The 18,900-nt window shown below is 43.3% G+C and overlaps 1 protein-coding gene across 1 annotated transcript in view; it reads left to right on the top strand.

Annotated features, from left to right (window-relative positions):
- The window catches only part of tbc1d32 (TBC1 domain family, member 32), a 61,625-nt gene extending 45,489 nt beyond the window's left edge, over positions 1–16,136 (top strand). The window contains exons 32-35 of the mRNA XM_087806312.1: positions 2,288–2,428; positions 14,502–14,690; positions 15,806–15,812; positions 15,960–16,136. Coding sequence (XP_087662438.1) covers positions 2,288–2,428; positions 14,502–14,690; positions 15,806–15,812; positions 15,960–16,090 — 468 coding nt within the window. The 3' untranslated portion in view covers positions 16,091–16,136. The remainder of the gene's footprint in view (positions 1–2,287; positions 2,429–14,501; positions 14,691–15,805; positions 15,813–15,959) is intronic.
- Positions 16,137–18,900: the final 2,764 nt, after the last annotated feature.

Below are 18,900 nucleotides of genomic sequence, written 5' to 3'. Positions count from 1 at the left end.
CATCTGTAACTATCACATCCTTTACCATAACATCTGTAACTAACACAACTGTAACTAATACATCTGTAACATAACATCTGCAACTAACACGACTATAAATAACACTAACACATCTTTAATGAACCTATCTTCAACTATAACATCTGTAACAAGAAGATCTTACTCTCACATCGGTAACTAGCATGTCTGTTACACACTCTTGTAAATCACATAAATGTAACACACAGGTGTGTCAACTGTATCACTTATACTTTAGTTAATTGCTAAGTTTGTTGAGAGACTTTCCTCTCAATTAGGTATTTTCTCATGTTTATCCTCCATCCTAGTGGTTGACCACCTGCGTCACCTACTGTGACGGCGGATCAATCCTAACACGTGATAGACAAAGTCACATCATCCTCGTCAACAACCACAGCACGCAGAGATCTCACCTAATGACTACCACTGTCTCCGGTTCTAACATCCTGACAGAGACAGAGGAAGACTGATGAGGAAAGTTCAGACAAATTGAAGATTTGGGGTGAAGGAGTTGAAAACAACGGTGGTTAACGGTAGAGGGGGGTGTATGAAGTTCTGCTGTCATCGTTACCAGACTTTCTCATCTGCTTCTGCCGTCACAAGCAATTACTGCTCAGTTTGACTTGACTGATGCCCGCTGCTGCTGTTGTGTGATGCCCTGACACACCAAGAGTTTGTGCCTGCAGCGATCAATTTCACTAAAGACTCCGGCAGCAGCGAGATTCAGTAGAATATTAACATGTTGTTCGATAATCAGATAGAGAAACTGACCGTGAGCTGAAGATCACAAACTGTCATCAATCCTGTGTTTTAACTTGGATTTTTATTCTTAAATCAAGTGCTGCTTATTTGTGTAACATTATTATTGTGTTGACTAATTACCAATACTTGCATATTCAGTTAATAAATGCAGTTGTTATTTTTGTACACTTTACTTTTTTGTTTATTATATTTACATTTTTTAGTTTGGTATGATTAAAAATATATTAGAGGGGAAACAGAATATTCACAGTGATTTGATAGATATATAGATGGAAAGATGGATAGATGGATAGATAGATGGATACATAGATAGATAGATGGATACGGAGAAAGATGGATACTTAAATAGATGGATGGATGGATGGATACATGGATGGATGGATGGATGGATACATGACCAAAGACCAAGGAGCTGGTCTTGGACTTCGGGAGGTCCAGGACAAAGCCATATCCAGTGTCCATCAGAGGCGACGAGGTGGAGATAGTGGACAACTATAAGTACCTCGGTGTGTGGATGGACAGTAAACTGGACTGGTCCTGCAACACAGACCATGTATATAAGAAGGTTCAGAGTAGACTGTACTTTCTGAGGAGGCTTCGATCATTTAACATCTGCAAGAAGCTCCTCTGCATGTTCTACCAGTCTGTGGTGGCCAGTGTCATGTTTTATGCTGTGGTGTGTTGGGGTGGAAATGTGTCCAAGAGGAGTGTCAACAGGTTGGACAGGTTGATCAGGAGGGCTTGCTCTGTGGTTGGAATGAAGCTGGACTCACTGGTGACAGTTGCTGAGAGGAGATCATTGAACAAACTACTGTCCATCATGGATGATGACAGTCATCCTCTGAACACTGTCATCAGTGAGCAGAGAAGCAGAATGAGTGCACGAATGCTCCTACCCAGGTGCAAAACAAATAGACTCAGGGACTCATTCATCCCTCGGGCTATTAAATTGTACAATTCTGAGTTCGGGGGCAGGAGTGGAGTGAGAGTATCTGGATGTTCTGTTCCATGTTAGTCTTTGTATCCTTTGTCTTTGTTGTTTTTCTTTCCTTGACCTATGTTCTTTGTCTTTGTCTTTAGACTTAGATTGTGTCATCTTGTTCTTCCTCTTTATGTTCTTCTTCTTATTTTATTTTTTATGTATTATTTTTTATTGTTTATGAAAAATTGCTGGCTATTGGTAAAAAACAATTTCCCGAAGGAGACCTCCTGAGGGATCAATAAAGTTTTACCTTACCTTACCTTATGGATGGATACATGGATGGATGGATGGATGGATACATGGATGGATGGATACATGGATGGATGGATGGAACCATGGATGGATGGATGGATACATGGATGGATGCATGGATGGATGCATGGATGGATGGATGGATGGATGGATGGATACATGGATGGATGGATGGATGGATATATAAACTTTATTGATCCCTCTGGAGCATCATCCCTGATGTCTCACATGATTTTCGATGAAACTTTAACCAGCGTGTTGCACACATTGCAGGTGGATCTCCCCACTGAGCTCTCGGAGTCTGGGATCCCTCCGGTCTACTGGTGCACGGCTCACTATGTGGAGATGCTGCTGAAGGCTGAAGTTCCTCTGGTTCACTCTGCCTTCAGGATGTCTGGATTCACCCCGTCTCAGGTGATCTCATTTGGAAGATGTTCTATCTATCTATTCATGTATTTGTATTTTCATTCACACAACAAAACAAAAAAAAAAACACATAAAATTTTAGGAGTCCATCCTTTGTGCCGAAATATAGTCCAAGAAAGGCTGCCGTATCGGTCGAAACTTGTCCGCTTTTTTTTTTTTTAAATTTTTTTTTAGAATCCCTTATTAGTCACGCGAGGGGAAATTCGCTAGTGCTTTTTACAGCCATTCACACATACTGATGGGAGTAGGCTGCACACTTGCGCCAAGTTCACCATCAGGGTAAAGTGTCTTGCTCAGGGACACAACGACACAAGCTTGTCTGGAGCTGGGATTGAACCTGCAACCTTTTGGACTGCAGCCAACCACTCTACCATCTGAGCTATCCTGTCCGTTCATATCAGATTGCCTCCAAATAAAGAGTCTTTGAAAGTTCCATAAGCCACATATCAAAACTAGGAGGTACTTCTTTGTTTCAACACTTTTTTCGCTAAAACCATTCCATACAAAATTGCCTTTGTCTTAGAATCATTTAAATGCTCCAGTTGTTGTGAGCACCCTCTGACGGTCAGTAGGTGGAGCCACATAAGTATCAACAAACTTCACAAACAGAGAAAATAATGGCTTGCTTCCAGGTTTAGTTGATATGAGTGATTCGAGCTGATCAAGGGGGAGTAAACTTCATAATTTGAGATGTTATTTTTTACAAAGTTCCTTACTTGTAGATAGCAGAAGAAATGCGACGTAGGAAGAGACAATTTCTTCTGTAGTTGGGCAAATGATGCAAAAACATTGTCAATATACAAGTCTGCAACAGAAATAAGTCCCTTTTTCATCCAAGCTATGAAAACCGAATCGTGTTTTGAGGGAATGAATAAATGATTTTAACGAATTGGGGCCAAACTAGTAGTTCTATTTCGTCCCTACTGACCGCCAGAGGCGGTGCTTCAAGCACTGAATGTATCCATCTCGCGCATGCGCAGTTCGAGTTTAATACCAACAAAGTCACCTGTGACCCCTGATGACCCCGGAAGGGGTATAACTTCCGGTGACATCAGAGGATCTGTTCCTTTTCATCTTCTCGCTGCGCAAGTAGCATGTCACCGAGCTAGCTCAAGGACTAGCTCTTTCGTTGCCGGTAGTCACGCGACTTCTGTCGGAGCTGCGAAACTTTCGCCCTCCAGAGACTGCAACGAACTTTTGACCCGGAGAAGTTGTAGCGGTTCACTGTGGAAACTTCCGGAGATCGTCTTCGTTTGGCTGAGTACCAATTTTCTTTTCATTGAATATCATTACAACCTGTTGTGCTCGCCATTGGTTGTATTTTGATTTATTTCGGTGACGAAGTGGGTTCGCTCCCTCTCCCGACTTTGTACTCTTTATTATATATCTTTGAATATCAGTACAACCTGCTGTACTCGCCATTGGTTGTATTTGATTTATTTCGGTGACGAAGTGGGTTCGCTCCCTCTCCCGACTTTGTACTCTTTATTATATATCTTTGAATATCAGTGCAACCTGTTGTACTCGCCATTGGTTGTAGTTTGTTTTCTTTCGGTGACGAAGTGTGTTCTCTCCCTCTCCCGGCTTTGTATTCTTTGTTTATATATCAGTACAACCTGCTGTACTCGGACGGAAGTGGTTTCGCTCCCTCTCCCAACATTTATACCGCTGACCTACAGCTACCCTTGAGTGCCAGTGCAACTTTTTCACTCTCTTGGTTATTTTTTACATTTGTTGGTCACGGCAGTGTTTTCGCTCCCTCTTCCAACATTTGTACTGCTGCCTTTTCAGCTACTGAAGTGGATTCCTTTATATTTGTTGGGGACGACTGTGTATTCGCTTCCTATCCCAGCATTTGTGGTACTTCTATCCCATATGTGTAAACACTCGTTGGTGAAGGCTGTGTTTTCGCACCCGCTCCCAGCGTTTGTTGTTTTTTCTCTGTGTGGCCTTCGCCCGTTGCTAACATGCTTGGCGGCCACTCCTGCTCAGTCTGTATGGCTTCTCTGCAGCCCGAAGATGGCCATGATATGTGTCCCTCATGCCTTGGTCTCGAGCATCCGAGGGAAGGTCTTTCAGAAGATCCCTGCATGAACTGCAGCTTCATGCCCCGGGGAGTAAGGGCTGCCAGACTTGCTGAGGTGGAGCAACTGTTGGGCCTCGTTTCGTTGCCTGAGCAGTTAACCTCAGCCCAGCGGCAGACTCCAGCTCAATCCCGCCGATCTAAACGGCGGGCTGCTGAGACTAGAGGCCCCACTTCTAGGAAGAATGTTAGAGAGTCCGGACTTGCTTCCAAGGTGGACCAATTAACGGAGGAAGTTGATCAAATGAGATCCTTCTTCCTGGCCTTCAAGTCTGGGACTGGTGAAAGAGAGTTGGGTGATCCTGCTCCTCCTCCAGCAATCTTGGAACCGGAGGAAGATATAATCTTCATGGCAGCTTCAGCCACTGAGTTCGCCGAATATGGAGAGGAGGTGGTACCACAGCGTGTAGCCTCCCACGCCTCTGCGGCGGCCTCCCGTTCTTCAGCCCACAGCTCTACTATTGGTTCTGGAGACGGCTCTATGGGGGCCATCATTCGTACGGCCCTGGCTCGTCTGCAGTTGGATATCCCGCAGGCTCAGCCAGCTTCGGCCAGTGCCTTTTTCAGACGCGGATCAGCTCCCGTCAACTTTACTGTGCCTCCATCTAACGAATATTTGAGGGAGTTGCATGCATGCTGGATGGACTCTAGAGCCCTCTCTCGTGCAAACTCAGACGCCCGGACCCTGGCAGCCATGCAGGATGCACCCAAGTTTGGGTTGGGCCGCATACCAGCGGTTGAGCCGGCAATAGCTGCGTTAATTGTCTCACCTGATGAGGCGCTGAGACCGGATGTGAGGTGTCCTCGTTCCCAGTGTCGGGTGACAGATGACCTGCTCTCCAAAACCTATGACGCAGCGGCACGCATGGGACGCATAGGTAATTCTATGTCCCACCTGATGCTTGCTTTATCAGCCTCTATACAGGAGACCCCACTGGATGCTTCCGTCCATAATTTCAGCGACGCTTCCCTGCAGGCATTCGCGCTGATGTCTAGAGAGCTGGGGCGGTTGATGTCTACTCTTGTCCAGGCTCGCCGCCAGGTTTGGCTGGCACAATCACCTCTGACAGAGGCATGCAGGAGAACCCTCCGCAGTGTTCCAGTGGAACCGGGGGAACTGTTTGGACCTGCAGCGCTAGAGGCACTTGAACGAACTTTCCAAGCCAGACAAACTCAACAGCAGCTGTCCGGGCTTCGCAGGAGTGGGCCTCCTCCGGGCAGACCTAGGGGATCTCCAGCTCCCCCCCAGCGCCGCTCTCAGCCACAGGCTTACCCCAGAGGCTACCTCAGGTCTCAGCGTCCAAGCCCACAGCCTGCTCAGCAGGCGGCACAGACTTTTCGAGCCCCTGAGCGGCTGCCCTCTAGGCAACCTCAGGCCCCACATACTGTCCGTCGTACCCCCAGAGCCTTTCGAGGCCGGGGGACCCGGCGCTGGAGCATTGGGGTCGGCCGTCGGCTGTTTTTCCAAACAGCAGCTCAGCTATTGGGCTGCTTCCACCCGGGACCCTTCGGTGCTCTCCACCTTGACCAACGGGTACAAGCTTCAGTTCCGACGCCGGCCCCCAACCATTGGCCGGGTCAAGATGACCATCATATGCGACCCGGCAAAAGCCCAAACCCTCACCCAGGAGTTGTCCGTCCTCCTGGACAAGGGTGCAATCGAGCAGATAGATCCCCTGTTACAACCAGGAGGGGTCTACTCGACTTATTTTCTGGTTACAAAGAGAGATGGCGGACTCCGCCCTATCCTCGACTTGAGGGGAGTCAACAAGTTCCTGAAAGTCTTGAGATTCCACATGCTCAGCCCTGCAGAGGTTCTGCGCACTGTCTCCAGGCAGGAGTGGTTTACTTCAATAGACCTGAAGGATGCTTACTTTCATGTGCCCATAGCACAACACCACAGACGGTTCCTGAGGTTCGCCTTTCAGGGACGTCATTTTCAGTTCAGGGTGCTCCCGTTCGGCCTCTCCCTTTCGCCACGGGTATTTACCAGGGTTGTAATGGCAGCCCTTTTGCTCCTGCAGTCGCAGGGCATGAAGATCCTGCCCTACCTAGACGATTGGCTCATCTGTGCTTCGTCCCGGTCTCGGGCGACCCTGGGCACCACAAGCCTCCTTTCCCATGTGTCTCGACTAGGTCTCAGGGTGAACTCTACAAAGAGTTGCCTAGTTCCCTCACAGAGGACAATTTTTCTCGGGATAACTCTCGATACAGTTTCAATGAAGGCCTGGCCTTCACCACAGCGGGTGGACGACATCCTCCGCCTCCTTCCCCTCTTTTGCAGGGGCACGTGGTTGTATTACGTGGAGTTCCTACGACTCCTAGGCAAACTGACGGCTGCCGCCACCGTGGTCCCTTTGGGGCTGTTGTCGCTACGCCCCCTTCAGAGGTGGCTGAACGACTTTCATTTGGATGTCAGGTGGCACCGGCACAGGAGACTCAAGGTCTCACACCGTTGCCTTCTTGCTCTGGCTCCGTGGAGAGAGAGAGGTTTTCTCCTCCAAGGCGTGCAGATGGGTTTGGTTGCATTACGCCGAGAGGCCATCACAACAGACGCCTCCCTCTCAGGGTGGGGTGCAGTGTGGCAAAACCGTACAGCCCAGAGGCTGTGGTCTGCTCGAGACTGCTCGGAGCACATCAATGTTCTAGAGCTACGAGCTGTGTATATGGCCCTGCAATACTTTCTTCCCTTCCTGAGAGGGCGACATGTGCTTGTGCGGTCAGACAATGTGTCGACCGTATCACATATAAACCACCAGGGGGGCACCCGGTCTGCACAGCTGTTGCAAGCATCCCGGGACCTCCTGCTGTGGGCGGCTCCACGCCTGGCCAGCCTAAGAGCAATGTATTTGCCCGGGGACCGGAATCAGGTCGCAGACCTGCTCTCTCGGGGCAAGCCCCCATCGGGGGAGTGGCGGCTTCACCCAGAGGTGGTGCACAATATCTGGGACACATTCGGCAGAGCAGAGGTAGATCTGTTTGCCACAAGGGAGTCGACCCATTGCCCCCTCTGGTTCTCCCTGAAGGAGGAAAGCAGTCCTCTGGGCCAGGATGCTCTTGCGCACGACTGGCCAGAAGGTCTCCTCTACGCTTTTCCCCCAATACCTCTGATATTCTCAACACTGCAGAGGGTCCTCCAGCAGGGTCACAGGCTGCTGTTGGTAGCCCCCTTCTGGACAGGGAGAACATGGTTTCCACTGCTGCGCAGGCTCTGCCGCAGCTCACCATGGCGCCTCCACGACAGGAACGATCTCCTGTCTCAGCTAGAGGGCCAGATTTGGCATCCCGACCCTCTTCGCCTGCAACTATGGGTCTGGCCGCTGCAGGGTCCAACCCGCTTCTGACGCAGTGTTCAGATGCTGTCTGCGACACTATACTAAACGCCAGGGCGCCTTCTACACGGCTGCAGTATGCAAATAGGTGGCAACTGTTTACTGCATGGTGTTCAGACAGGGGTGAGGACCCTGTGCACTGTTCAGTCCCAAAGATTCTGGAGTTCCTCCAGTCACTATTGGACAGTGGCCGGTCTCCTGCCAGACTGAGAGTATACGCAGCAGCCATTTCCTCTCAACATGCTCGGGTAGATGATAACACAGTGGGGTCCCACAGACTGGTGTCCCTCTTTCTAAAGGGCGCGTGGCGATTACGCCCCCCACGCACACAGCGTGCCCCAGCATGGGATTTGCACCTGGTGCTCGACGCTTTGTGTCTGCCTCCCTTTGAACCCCTGGCTCAGGCAGAGCTGAAGTGGGTTTCTGTTAAGACTGCTTTTCTCCAAGCATGTTGGGGAACTACATGCCCTATCTGTGAGTGAGTCATGTCTGCGGTGGAGCTCAGACGGCTCAGGGGTTACCCTCTGGCCAAATATGGCTTTTCTCCCAAAGGTTCTGTCATTATCGAGCCTCAACCATCCCATTCAAGTGGCACAATTTATTCCCCCGGAAGGGGAAGACAGGTTGGGACTGCTGTGCCCTGTGCGGGCTCTAAGAACCTATGTAGCTGCAACCGCAAGTATAAGACGGTCGTACCAGCTCTTCATTTGCTATGGTGGCCCTAGGAAAGGCTGTGCTCTTTCCAAACAGCGACTGTCTCACTGGATCGTGGATGTTATTACCCACGCATATAAAGGAAGTGGTCACCCCCTGCCATTCGGGGTGAGGTGCCACTCTACCAGAGCGATGTCTACGTCATGGGCAGCCCTACGCGGGGTACCCCTGGAGGACATCTGTGAGGCAGCATCATGGGCCTCACCAAGCACTTTTTTCAGGTTCTATCGGGTGAACATCACCACTCCTCATCCATTAGGTGTGGTCCTGTTGCCCGACTCTGTTGCTTCCCCTCAATGAGGTATGTACTGGGATTCTTTGTGACCTTGTTGTTATGGGTCATCCAGTGCTTGAAGCACCGCCTCTGGCGGTCAGTAGGGACGAAATAGAACGAAAGTTACGTATGTAACTACGGTTCTATGAGTCCCGGATGACCGCCAGAGCGTTCCGTCACTCAGAATCCTTGTGTTTTCGCGAGAAGATTCTGCAGGAACAGATCCTCTGATGTCACCGGAAGTTATACCCCTTCCGGGGTCATCAGGGGTCACAGGTGACTTTGTTGGTATTAAACTCGAACTGCGCATGCGCGAGATGGATACATTCAGTGCTTGAAGCACCGCCTCTGGCGGTCATCCGGGACTCATAGAACCGTAGTTACATACGTAACTTTCGTTTCTGGTACATTAAATAATCTTTTCATTTTTTTCCAGAGTTTTTTTTAACTATAAAACTAAGATTTCTCTCAATTTTCTCTTTACCTTCTTTAGTGTGTAGTAGTACTGGGAGAGAGGTACCATTAGTGTCCTGTTCAATAGCAATAGCAAGTATGGTGTTGTGTCTTTAAGTTCCTCAGGAAATGCATTATTCCAATAGACGAGAGCATGAGCATTAGCTGCCCAGTAATAATGTTGAAACCAAGGGAGAGCCAAACCTCCTAATTCTTTTGATTTGCAAATATGTTTCCGACCAATCCGATGTGTTTTATAAACCCAAATAAAAGGCATTATGATTGAATCTAAAGTTTTGAAAAGTTTTTTGGCAGAAATATTGGTATATTTTGAAACATCTAGGGCAGTGTAATCATCTTAATGGCATTTACTCTACCGACCATTGACATTGGAAGTGTTCGCCAATACTCTAATATTTCTTTGGAGTTGATGGATTAACTTAATGTAATTTAATCATACAAATAATCTGGTTGTTTATCAACTATGGTTCCCAAATATTTTATTTGATTAGTTATCTTTACGGGGAGATGACTCAAAAACAGCGGATCTATCCCATTTCCCAATGGCATCAATTCACTTTTTTGCCAGTTCATAGTGTATCCGGACAAATGACCAGCTCTTTCAATAATTTTAAGTAAGACACGGATAGAGTCTTCACTTTCCTCAAGGAATAAAATAATGTCGTCTGCATACAGAGCGATGTGGTGATCAACTTTACCGAGATGTACAGGAATAATATTTTGGCTATTTCTGATGGCAATTGCAAGTGGCTTTTTACACAAAGCGAAGAGCAGAGGGCTCAGTGGGCATCCCTGGCGGACCCCACGCTGAAGTTTGAAAGAAGAAGATCGGTCAGATTTAGTTATAATTGCAGCAGTCGGTGACAAATAAAGCATCTCCACCCAGGAAACAAAACTATTACCAAGACAATATATAGACATTATTTAACAATCTGCGCACATTAAAAAAAGAATATCTTTGGTTGATAAAACCAGTCCGATCAGGGTGTATTATCATTGATATGTGTTCATTTAATCTAGTAGCTAAGATTTTGTCAATATTTTAAGGTCACAGTTTATAAGAGCTATATGTCTATATGATGATGGGTCAGTTTCTGGTTTATCTTTTTTTAACAACAATGAAATATTTGCATCATATAATGAACTCGGCAGTATTTTATTCCTGATAGACTCTTTAAACATTCTTAGCAATAAAGGAGCCACCTCCTCGGCATATGCTTTATAAAACTCTATGCAGTATCCATCTGGTCCACTTGACTTACCATTTGGGAATTCTTTAATGGCATTCAAGACCTTGTAGTGATATATCAGCATTTAGTTTTTCTTGTGCATTGTCTTTTAATTGCGGAAATGGAATTGAACTGAGAAAACCATTCATTTCAGTCTCCGTTTTTTTGGTATGAGATGTGTATAATTCTGAGTAAACATTTTTGAAATCATTTATTTTTTGATGGTCGGTCCGAATCTGTCCTTCTGGAGACAAAATTTGATGTATGGCTCTGCTGGCTTGAATTACAGTTGTCGAGCAAGTAACGATGTAGGTTTATCCCCGAGTTCAAAGTGTTGTTTTATTTTGAGAATAAGTCTGTTAACTTGGTTGGTAAGAATTGCGTTATATTCATGCCTCAACCTAACAATATTTTTAAGTGTAGTTGCAGATTGATTTTCCCTATACTGTGTTTCACCTTCACTCTTTGTCAATTTGAACTAGCCTGACAGTTCTTTTCTTTTACTTCGTAGATTAATTAGATATCACTGTACCTCGGATTACTACTTTAAAAATTTCCCATAATATCGAATCAGAAACATCTCCCCTATCATTCATTTTAATAAATTCCTTAATCTCTTCAGAACATCTGTTTGAGAATTCTTAATTATTGAGTAAACTTGTATTCAGTCACCAATTATAAAACCCTTCCTTCCTTCCAAAATCAATGTTTATAATAACTGGGCTGTGGTCGGAAATTAAAATGTTGCAATATTTTGATGAGGAGATTGCAGATGTTAATTTGCGGTCAACGAGAAAATAGTCAATCCGTGTGTAGGTTTTATGAACTGGGATTCAATGACTTTATCAAGTTATTTAAAACAGTAAACAGGAGTAAAGTGGATTTGTTAGACGCAAGGAAGATCTATTCCATTATTGTATCTAGGACACAGTTGAAATCACCCCCTGAAATTAAGGCGGTTGTGGACAGGTCCTGAATACAGTTGAAAATACCAAGGAAGAAGCTCGGGTTATCAAAATTAGGCGCGTAAATATTCAAAAAAGTGATATGTAGCATCAACATCATACCTGTCACAATTAGAAAGCGACCATTCGGATCAATCTGGGTTGATATGTGGTTGAAGGGCACATTTTTTCCAATCAATATTGCCACACCACGTGCTTTACTAGAAAATGTTGACTGATAAGTTTGTGCTATCCATCCACACCGCAATTTCAAAGCATCTGAATGTTTAATATGTGTCTCCTGCAGGAATATAAAATCACTATGCAAACTTTTCAGATGGGAAAACTCTTTTGCTCTCTTAACCGGGTTATTCAAACCTCTTCCATCCACGAGCATATATTGACATTATTTTCAATGTTAGTTCCCCCCACCATAACATGTAATGTTTAAAATATTGGATCTTGCTCAAATCAAATTTCTTATTAAATTATTTTCCAATAGACGCACCTAAATAATGAAAATAACTATCATTTATGTATTTTTTCAATACATGTTTTATGCAACTTTGAGGAGTAATTTACCTTTTTCAATTAATCTTTTATCAAATTTGGATCATGGTTTTAATTTGACTTAAAGAAAAATAATCTGTTACATTTGAAACTAATTTGCAATTCTTAGTTAATAATTTACGTCGTAAATAAAGCTCAGCAAATGCATGAAGTCTCATTTCTATCCCTCTATTAAATGGTAAGAGTTTCAAAAGGTGTGAACATGAATAACTGTTTTTGAGTTAAAACACCCAAAATAGGACTTTGACTCTCACTTGCATCAGACAAACCGAGAAGCGAAGTCAAAACTGTTGTTTGCAGCTCTATCTGCCTGACATAAGCGACTTCCAAAAGCAAACCGTGTTTTCTTCACGTTAAATCGTGTCGTTTCATCGCCGCCTCTGCTCTGGCAGCTGACAGATGTTGTAATGTACGCCGCCGCGAATTCCGAGTGTGCGCCATAGATCTGAAGGCGCCTCGCTCTTCAAAGCCGAGGTGGACGCACTCGTCCACGGATGGAAAGTTTTCAAAGCCAGAGATGCAGATGTAGCGACACAGAGCCGGTGTGTGAAGTGTGATATGTCTCAGTGGAAAAGGTTGTATTCAGGTCAAGTCGTACGTGACTTTTGTACGTATGGGATCTGTGCTCATCAAACATCTTTGGTTGCCACGGAAACGTAGCTGCTTGTGTGTATGTCCAGTGTCGGGTTTATAAAAATGTATTGGTGATGTAAATAGTTGTATTATCTTAGTTAATAGTAATTATTATTGTTTTACACTTTATTAACCCTAATATATTTTGTTTCAATAACCTACTTCAACTAGAATAACTGACTAAACTAATAACCTTACATATCGACCATCTTTTTATTTCAACAACGACAAACTTCAGAAGCATGCTTTCAGTGTAGGATCTGGACCAGAAGATAGCGGAAGACTTTATAGACCGGATACATGATGACCAAAATATACGTGACATGACGCTCCAGTGTCTTCGTCCATTCTCTTTGCGAAGCTCTGATTGGTCGATCGTGGTCTTACAACGTTCCCCACCAGGCGCTGAATCACACGGATGCCAAGATTCTCTCTTAGCTCGGCTCTCGGCTACAGAAACAAACAATAGCTTTCATCTCCTCTCATCTGCCTCCCATAATCCCTCTTTAATATTAAACACGGTTGTTGTGAGGCGCCGCGTGGAAGTAAACAAGGTCCCAGACAGATGATAAGGGGGATCAACAAACAAAGACTCACAGCTGATGAGAACATTAGCCACATTAGCTTCACGTTGTCCTGCTGATTACAGCTCATTTGTTTGTTCCAGTCGATACACAACGCTTTTAAATGGCTCTAATGTGTATTAACTTCATCACAACAATCAATCAACAGAACCGTAAAGTACGATCGAGGGGCACTAACTACCTTCAAGGAGTACAACAAGACAACTACTGAACAGAAGAACACATTACAAAATGTCATTAACAAAGCACAATATTTCACAATAAACACTAAGTGAGACGGCATATGGGCAAGAATATGTTGATACTCAACATATGATTCACAGAAAACTATAAGATATATAGTGATACTGTAGTAAAAGGGATATGTGTAGTATTGTCTAGGACTTGACTCTGGTGTTGCAGAATTTACAGACCACATGACTCTTGATGAAGTCGTAACTACTTTTATTTGTTTTCAAACCAAAATATGTCCAAACATCAGCTTTAAAAGCTGCTGGAGTTATTGTATCCTCTCGTCCTCAGTCTTCGCCAAAACCTTGCAGGATTTCATTGTGAATTATTTTAGCTTAAATACACTCTATTTAATTGTAAACTCTAAAAGAAATATGGTGATATACTGTATGTCAATACAGTATCGTAAGAAATGTATTGTGATTTTAACACTGTATCAATATTCTCTACAGTAACAACCTGACTCATCTGTTGTCACAAGCTTTGTAGTGACTTAAAGAACAAGATCACAGTTTTCCCTGAGAAGCCAGTCAAGGTGGTTGAAGTTACGTGCCAGAATGTATCAGGTGTGATTCGTAACAGAATAATTTTAGATCCCACAACACCATCTGTTAGACTGTTAGACAGATTTTTTTTATTTATCTAATTTTAACGATGAAATCTAAACTCTTTAGCCCTGATTCTGTTTTTTAAATCTGGCAAGTCAAATGTTTGTGTGTTTCACAGTCAGAATGTTAATGCACTGCCTCATGACTCATGCCGTCTCAAATTTCAACTTGCCATCTTTTGAGGATGTAGCTTTGGAGTTGGCTAGTGGAAGCGTCTCCCAGTGGAGATCAGCGACATCAGTCAGGGACTCTCTGAGAAAACTTAAAAAGTAACCCTACTTTCTAAAGGCCTCTGGCTTTTTTTCCGTCTCTTCAAAGATGCAGTATTAATTCAAGAAATTGTTAGGAGTGTACTTGGAAATAACAACTTTCATTCCTGCTGCAGATGTGTCTCCATTGGTTGAGTCAGTGTTTCTGGAACTACCTGGACTGGCCTCAGATCTGCCAGTATGTCTCCACCTGTGTGCTGATGGGAGCGGACTACCAGGTCTACGTGTGCGTGTCGCTCTTCAAGCATCTGCAACCGGAGATCCTGCACAGAAGTCAATCCCAGGAGCTCCAGGTTTTCCTTAAGGTAGCTACAGGACCAGAGCAACATAAGAGAGACTCACCAGTCACTTAGACAGACACACACACACACACACACACACACACACACACACACACACACACACACACACACACACACACACACACACACACACACACACACACACACACACACACACACACACACATAAAAGTCTTTAATGTGAATTCTAATAAAAAATAAATTTGACACAGAAAAAGTATTAATAACTAAAAAACTGATGAATTAATTAAATGCATTTATGTTTTATCAGAATGAAATTGAGAAAATACAAGTTTGAAGTTACAAATAGAAGTTAAAAAACAAAAACAATAACGTTGGACAAAAATCAATAAAAAATAAATTTCATGGAAAAAATTTGATTTTGTAAAAAAATAATACAGAAACACTGTTTTACCACAGTCTAGAAAATGTATCAGAGAATAAGAAAGACAAATTGAAACAATGATTTAAAGTCCAGATTGTTTTTAGAAAAAGAGAGAAATATTGATTAAAATATTTCATGAAGGGAATAAAAATTAAATAGAAAAAGTAGTAGTAACTAAAAACCTGGACCTTTTCAGAATATAGTTGGACTCAATAAAACACAAAAGTCAAACAAAGATGATTAAAAATGAATTATATTTTAAAGGCAATGATGATAATAAGTAAGTAAGTAAGTAAGTAATTTTTATTTGTATAGCGCTTTTCCAGACCAGGGTCACAAAGCGCTTAAACAATCAAAACAATATTCAATAAAGTATATATTTTAAAGATCAGTATAAAACTGATAACACAACAGGAGTTCCAGAAAATCAAGGAAAAGCCTGAACAAATAGAAACGTCTTAAGATGTTTCTTAAATAAACAGCCTTTTTAGATTAAAAAAACTAACCAAAATATATTCACCCATCAGGAAAATATACAAATGAAAAAATATAAAAGTCAATAAAATAAAAAGAAATTATTCAGTTTGTAAGAAAATACACACTATTTTACCACTGTCAATAAAATGTATCAGAAGAAGAAGAAGAACGGGGAGACAAAATATTGATCATGTTCAGATTTTGTTAAAGTAGTATTTTGTGTAAAGGGTTAAAAAAATTATTTTCTCCTTCACAGCTCTGTGGTAAAGAAACACACAATTCTTCTTTGTAATGTTAAGCATGTCATGAGAAGACTGATGGATGAATTAACTTAACCACCTCTATATTGTGGAGACACTGAACCGCACACGTCCTGGCGGCACGTTTTAACACTCGTCTCTGAGTCGAAGACGCCGACAAAGCCAGTAGTTTTGAAGTTTGTTTAACGGCAGCTGGTGTTTTATACGCCACCATCTGTGATCTCTATCCCGGGAAAGTGTTTGAAAAGTTGCAGCCACTTCAGAGGGAAGTTGGCAGGTGATTGGATGAACCATCTGTCCTTCACATCTGTAGCCGCCACTGACAGGAAGTCGTTTGAACTTTTGTCGGAGCATATCTGTGACTGCAGAAAACTCCCAACTCTGCGACCTCCTTCTGTCAGCAGCCAGCGGGAGCTCGGTTTCATTCCTGTCATCAGCAGAACTGGAATGTTCTGAGGTGAGAGTGAGGAGAAATCAAGTCGCTTAAAAAGATACCAGGATCGTGACTAAGCATTCACTTTAAAGCTTTTAGAGTCGACTGTGACTTACAGGTCAACAAACTCGTAACCTAAGAAGAAATGTATCGTCCGGTCACTTTTATTCAGGAAGATCCTCCAGCACAAAACTCTGCACTGTATTCTTATTATTATTTTATTTATTGGGGACATGATCATTTTTATATAATTTTTACTTACTATTCTAAAAGGCTGGTAGCCTGTGTCTACTTTATCACTGCAACGGTTAAACTAATCAAGCGCAAAATCAGGTATTTATGATGTGTTCATTTTTTAATTGTGCCTCATTTTCTCCCTGAAATCACCTTGTAATCCGACTCCCTTTGGTTTCGGGATTAAAGTGATTCAAATCCTGCAGAAATGTTTGAATGCATAAAGACGAGCTGAAGGTTTGATTCACATAAAGACTGCCTCGGGACATGACCAGATCCAATTTCAGATTTGTTTTGTCTTTTGAACGATCCATTTTCAACATTTGATCGGATCCTGTTACCAAAATCCAATCAGATTGAAATGGTACTGGCCCTGGCGTTGGTGCCTTCAAGTGTTGTTCGGAATTATCAGCGTCCACTCAACAGAATCAGAAATGACCTCCGTTACACTATGTATTATTGAAACCTGAACTGTGTGGTGGATTGTATTTGTTTCTCTCTGGTCTCTGTTTGTGGAACAATGTTAAATACATTAAAAAAAAAATGTATTCTACAGTATTTGTCGGACTATAGGGACAGTTACATTTTTGATCAACAATTGACAGTGCACCTTATAGTCCAGTGCGCTTTGTGTTTTAATTCTGGTTGTAATTACTGATCCCAAATCGATTTTGTGTGGTTCACTACGCTCGAAAACCTGTCAAAATGTTTTATTACGATTTTGAAGCCGAGCCGCTAGGCACTGTACTATTACCATGTTGGACTCCGTAGTCACCTGAATGCTCCTTATACTCGTGTTGGCTTTTTAGTCCAAAAAATTATCTATAAAAATCTAGATTAAAGGTAAGTAAGTAAGTAATATTTAATATTCATACAGAGCCCGAGCTGGGGTGTAAGTCTGGATCAGATCACTGATGATAGGTCTGAATATGAATAGATCTGAAAGTAAGAACCAGAATTTTAAAGTTGATCCTGAAAGAAACTGGCAGCCAGTAAAGAGTTTTAAGGAGAAATGTGAGTTCTTCTACTAGAGCGGATCAGAGTTCTCGCTGCAGAGTTTTGTATCAACTGCAGGCGAAACATCTCCTTCCATCCCTTAGTTTCACATTCCATCTCGTAACACATAAATGTATTGGTTATCACATTGTTTATTTACGAGGACGTTACAGACAGTGAACTTCACTCAAACCATGGCTGGAGCCAAGGTCTAAAGTGGACAGGTCCCCACACTAGTTGATTGTGCTGGCTCCATTACAATATCAGCCTATAATGCATGATGAACAGGGGACGCTGGACAAGAAACCCGAGGACCCATGAAAATGAAAGTCATGTGATCACAAAAACAAGGTTGGAAACTAGTCCACATTAGTTTTCTCTGGTTTAAGAATCTTATTTTCGATTTTAAGTTATTTTCCAAACTCCAAAATAACCTCCCGTAAATGATGCGGCTGCAGAGTCGTTTCTGTGTGACAACACAGAGCTCAGCGTTTAAGGAGGATTAAAAACCAAGTTGTCTTCTTTTGAGACAATTACGGCAGCAGCTGTTTGCAGACACGACGTGACACTATTGTCACGATATGTCTCATTCCTGTCAGCGCCGCCGAGCTGCGGAAAAAAAAAATCGTCACAAAACACACCAGAGGAGAAACAAAGAAGGAAATTAGACTAAATCTCAATCTATTAGACACATGCACCTTTTTCAAAGTCTCCAGACTGATGGAGAACGTTCCCCAAGGTTCTGAAGTGACCGACTCTCTCTCTCCTGCAGGAGGAGCCGATTCGGGAGTTCGGGTTCGAAGCCCACCTGGACTTCATGGAGCACCTGGAGATCCGCTACAGGAGCACGGTCCTCGCAGACATGAGCAGCATAAGAACCAACACGTTCTCTTGACAAACGTAAGCAGCTCTGAATCCACACAAACATAAAACAGTTGTGGAGGAAAGCTGTCTGAGGATGGATCAGCTGAAGGTTCCGTCACAGGGATCATGGACCACAGACCCGTCAGACTATGGTTGATCGATTTTCTAGCCCGAGCCACGAGAGAACAAAACATACAGAGCCTTTAACAAATACTTCTCTGAGAGTTGTCGTCTCCCGCACAGATAACACACTGTGTGATCTACAGAAACATATTTTTATACTAACACAAGAATACACACAAGAAGGATTTAGAATGAAGAACCACATTAAAACACATGTTTTGGTTTGATCTTAGTTTCTGTTTGTGAATGTGTGTATTTTTCTGTGTTTGTGTATCCATAATATGAGTGTGTTTCTTTGTATGTGCTCCCCTCCTGTGTCTTTGTTACTGTACATGTCTCTTTGTGAACCACTGCTTACGTTGTTAAATAGTTGTGTTTCAACACGTGTCGTTGCGCCACAACGTTGTGTCTCTTTGTGTTGTTGTGTGTCTTTATTCCTTG

This window comes from Callionymus lyra, chromosome 13 (assembly GCF_982586985.1).
Source record: "Callionymus lyra chromosome 13, fCalLyr1.hap1.1, whole genome shotgun sequence".
Classification (NCBI taxonomy): Eukaryota; Metazoa; Chordata; class Actinopteri; order Syngnathiformes; family Callionymidae; genus Callionymus; species Callionymus lyra.
Note: the sequence above shows the minus strand (reverse complement) of the source record. Positions and strands in the feature narration are given on the sequence as shown.